General features: G+C 35.6%; 1 protein-coding gene across 1 annotated transcript; it reads right to left on the bottom strand.

Annotated features, from left to right (window-relative positions):
- Positions 1–1,217: 1,217 nt before the first annotated feature.
- On the bottom strand, positions 1,218–3,620 carry LOC122311431 (transcription factor MYB106-like). The gene is made up of 3 exons (XM_043125983.1): positions 3,197–3,620; positions 2,925–3,054; positions 1,218–2,156 (listed from the first exon to the last, which is right to left on the bottom strand). The coding sequence occupies exons 1-3, from the start codon at positions 3,327–3,329 to the stop codon at positions 1,259–1,261; spliced, it is 1,161 nt and encodes a 386-aa protein (XP_042981917.1). The 5' UTR covers positions 3,330–3,620; the 3' UTR covers positions 1,218–1,258.
- Positions 3,621–3,951: the final 331 nt, after the last annotated feature.

The raw sequence follows: 3,951 nt of genomic DNA on the forward strand, positions 1-3,951 counted from the left end.
TTTATATATAGATAGAAACTCCTGTATTATATCTTTGAACGTACTTATCCAAACTAGCTAGTTTTTTTAACATCTAATATATTCCCAAGTAACGTACGTACGACTTTCAAGTACATTGAAATAAATAATATACTAAGATCATGATTTAGAAAAAATTAATAACTGAAAGGTAATTGTTTTTTTTTTATGATCGAATGAAAAGTAATTATTTTGAATACGGGTGGTGATCATAAATTGAGCAGTAACAACTAACATTTTAAGAAATATACTTATAATTTGTAATCAGATTATTTATACAACAAGTAGGGCTGTAATCGAGCCGAGCCGACCCGAGTTTTGGCTTACCGAGCTCAAGCTCGACTCAAAATACTCGAGCTCGAGATTTTTTTTAATTCTTTGTTCGAGCTCGACTCGATAAGTTAAAATCTCAACTCAAGGTCGAGTTCGAGCTCGTCCCACAAACGAGTTCGAGTCGAGTCGAGCTCAAGCTTGAATTGTTTTTTTTAATAAGATTTAATAATTAATAAATTAAATAAATAAATAAATAAGAATTAATATTGAATTTATACAACTAACAAGTAGAACCTCTATTAAATTATAAAATTTTATAAATTTTATAAATAATTAATATCTAACTAGTTGATATTTATTCAAAATAACAATATATTATATGCCTACATATATTATTAATAAATACACTTAATATGATAGAATATATCTATTTCATATATGGTTTCCACATATTAGTATATGAAATTATTAAATTTTATCAACTAATTATTATACAAATTATAAAATATACCTATGAAGTATATTTACTATATAAACATAAGTAATTAGAATACATATATATTATATATTTAATTATAAAAGTGGTATGCTTATATTATTAACTAATACATATATACATGCATAGGTGTATGTATATATTTATTAATATATAAATGAGTTTTAATCGAGTCGACTCGAGTATAAACGAGCGAGCCTAAACGAATCTTAGTCGAGCCGAGTCGAGTTTTGTCGAGTATGTGTTATTTACAAATCGAGCGAGTATCTGCTTTAACGAACGAATTTTTTTTTTTCACAAGTCGAGTTCGATTCGAGTTTAACCTAGCGAGTATTTAACGAGCTATCGAACAGATTAGTTCATTTACAGCCCTAACAACAAGCATGTTTGATATGACAACCAATTAATCTGCTACGTACGTATACGTACCTCTTGATCGCCATTTTTTTTTTTTTTTTTTTTTTTGAAATTTTAAAAACAAGGAGAACCAGTCGACGACGAAGGATTATTCACTAGATTGAGTATGCTATTCCAGTAATGATTAATATTCTCCTCAAAGTTGCCGCTGCAGGTTTTATCTCCATTTTCCATAATCTTGTCTCCGGCCAACAATAAGTTCTTGTCGTCACCGTTGTAGGCCAAGATATCAGTGAAACCAGCTTCCACGATATTTGAGGGAGGCGTGTTTTCACTCATAGCCCTAAAGGAAGCCGCAAGCCATGCACTTTCCGTGGTATACGTCATTTCCTGCAATGACATTGTGTTATCCCATCTTTCTTTGAGTTCTCCTTGCATTTGACAGGCTTCTTTGATAATCCCAACCCCGCATGTAACCGAGCTATTGGCGGCGAAATCAAGTGCTGCGGCCACTTGGTTTTCAGTGAGTGCAACAGTACTTTGGATGGGGAATGCGTTCACCGTGAATGTCGGAGATTCGAGGTCGTGATCTCCAGCGACTGGGAATATGCCCGCTCCGGTTGACTTTGACCATAACCCTTGCAGTACTTGCCATGCTTTGAGCACGTCAAGGCATGGCGGCAGTGCGGGTTGAGTGAGGGTTTTGTTGATGTTCTGAGCAGGAGCAGAGGAGATCATGACCTGCTGTTGAATAGGGTTGGACACAAGCAGCTTGGACTCCCTTACCAGTCTGGCCTCGGCTTCGAGCCGTGCGTTCTCCCACTGAGCCATGTGTCTTAAATTTGCTGCGTCTTTGGAGTCCCCACTTCCGGTGCCGAGGCCATCCATTTTGGGCTTGTGCGTCATGGGATCGATGCCCATTTTAGTTAGTCTTTTACTGAGATGTGTGTTCCAGTAGTTCTTAATCTCGTTGTCGGTTCTCTTGGGCAAGTGAGTTGCAATTGCGGACCATCTGAAAACAAAAATCCTGTAAATTATAGAGAAGAGGTATTTCTTCGTTTTCATGGCAGGTTCAAGAATGATAACGACAAGACAATGATCGTGATAAAGTTGATGCTAATTTTGTGCGTTGGGGTGGAATCTTGCACGTATTACAGCAGTTTCGATTTTCGTGTCCTATCTCATTCTCCACTTAATTTATTGGTGAAAAGGTACAGTCAACAATGTGAATGGCGCGGGGTCTTCATGTTCAATGTTCAAATGGCACTCTCATGAGCTCGATCAGGAAAAAGCCAGAAAAATGAAACTCTCGTGGGTGTGTGTATATTTATATGAAAAAAATTTTTGTGTAGTTATTTTACTTACTCTGTTCTGCATTTAATTCATTTGATTAGTTGTTTATTAAAAAAATTGATACAATCAGTTATATCAATACACATAAAATACGTAAAAGTGGCTTTAATTAACTCAAATGATCACCCAAAAAAATTTACATTAGTGAGCCAATAGGTGTTGCAGCATTTATATTATTTGAAAAAATCTAATTGTAAGTATAGTTATGCATTAATATGTGTATAAATTTAATGTGATTGATTAAAAAGTAAATTTTATTAAAAATAATATTAATTTAAATTTTAAATATAAAAAATTAATATTAATACTCAAATTAATATATGATTCTATTTGTGTATAAAAACTCATATTACTTGCATGCAGTCAAATGAGTAATAATACAAGAGGACGTGATTAAATAGAAAGGACCGTTGATTAAGTTATGTACCTGTTCCCAAGAAGAGCATGAAGCTGAATGATGGTCTTTTCTTCCTGCAAGCTGAACTTTCCTCTTTTGATATCACGTCTGAGATAATTGGTCCATCTCAGCCTACAGCTCTTCCCACATCTCTGAAGCCCTAAAACCCACCCCCACCCAAAACGAAGGAACCCAAAAAAAGAAACCATCAATTAGTGGTGTCATATAAATAGGCTATAATCCATGATACATAAATATTCACCAAAAAGCTAGCTAGCTAGGGTCCTCTATCGCAAGTATACCAGCCTTTGCGGGCAAAGCTCGCCAGCTTCCATGGCCGTGTTCTTCAATGTAAGCCAAAAGCTTCTGGTCATCCTCAGGCGTCCAGCGCCCTTTCTTCAGCCCCTCCTTCTCGCAGCATCGAGACCTGCCCATTCTTTTATACTCCCCAAGCAAAACAACTGTAGGGCCGTACGTAGGCCTCTGATCCGAGAGAGAGAGAGAGAGAGAGAGAGAGAGAGAGAGAGAGAGAGAGAACCCGAAGAACCACCGACGGCACCAGGTGTTGGGTATAGGATGCGGTAATGTAGGAGAAAACTAGGTCGATCAGCGACACAATATATAGATGATAAAAAAAAAAAAAACATTATAAATTATAATTAAATAAAAGACGACGGTACGTACGGTTTGCCCTCTCTCTCTCTCTATCATTCTCTTTCTTTCTCTCACTCACTCCCCGAAAACCTACATCCCTCAACGAAACCCATCACTCGCTCTCTCAAAGTGCAGCTTCTCCTGGATCTAGGATGGAAAAATATAGTTGTAAGAATAATTATGCATTAATTTATATATTAATATGATGTGATTGTTAAAAAAATAAATTTTATTAAAAATATTGTTAATTTAAATTTTAAATATGAATAAATCAGTATGGATACACAAATTAGTATGCAATTACGTTTGTATGTAGCAAAACCCATCTCGAATATGGATAGATTAGATCTGGGTTTTGTGACTTTGAGATGAACTTTGCGATCTGGGTTTAGATTTGGGTTTT

Source organism: Carya illinoinensis, chromosome 5 (assembly GCF_018687715.1).
Source record: "Carya illinoinensis cultivar Pawnee chromosome 5, C.illinoinensisPawnee_v1, whole genome shotgun sequence".
Classification (NCBI taxonomy): Eukaryota; Viridiplantae; Streptophyta; class Magnoliopsida; order Fagales; family Juglandaceae; genus Carya; species Carya illinoinensis.

Excerpts from the sequence above, each read along its gene's own strand:
- LOC122311431 (XM_043125983.1), bottom strand. The coding sequence starts at position 3,329 with ATGGGCAGGTCTCGATGCTGCGAGAAGGAGGGGCTGAAGAAAGGGCGC. Across the intron at positions 3,055-3,196 it reads AGCTTTGCCCGCAAAGGCTG|GGCTTCAGAGATGTGGGAAG; the intron begins GTATACTTGCGA and ends GGTGGGTTTTAG. Across the intron at positions 2,157-2,924 it reads CATGCTCTTCTTGGGAACAG|ATGGTCCGCAATTGCAACTC; the intron begins GTACATAACTTA and ends TTTTGTTTTCAG.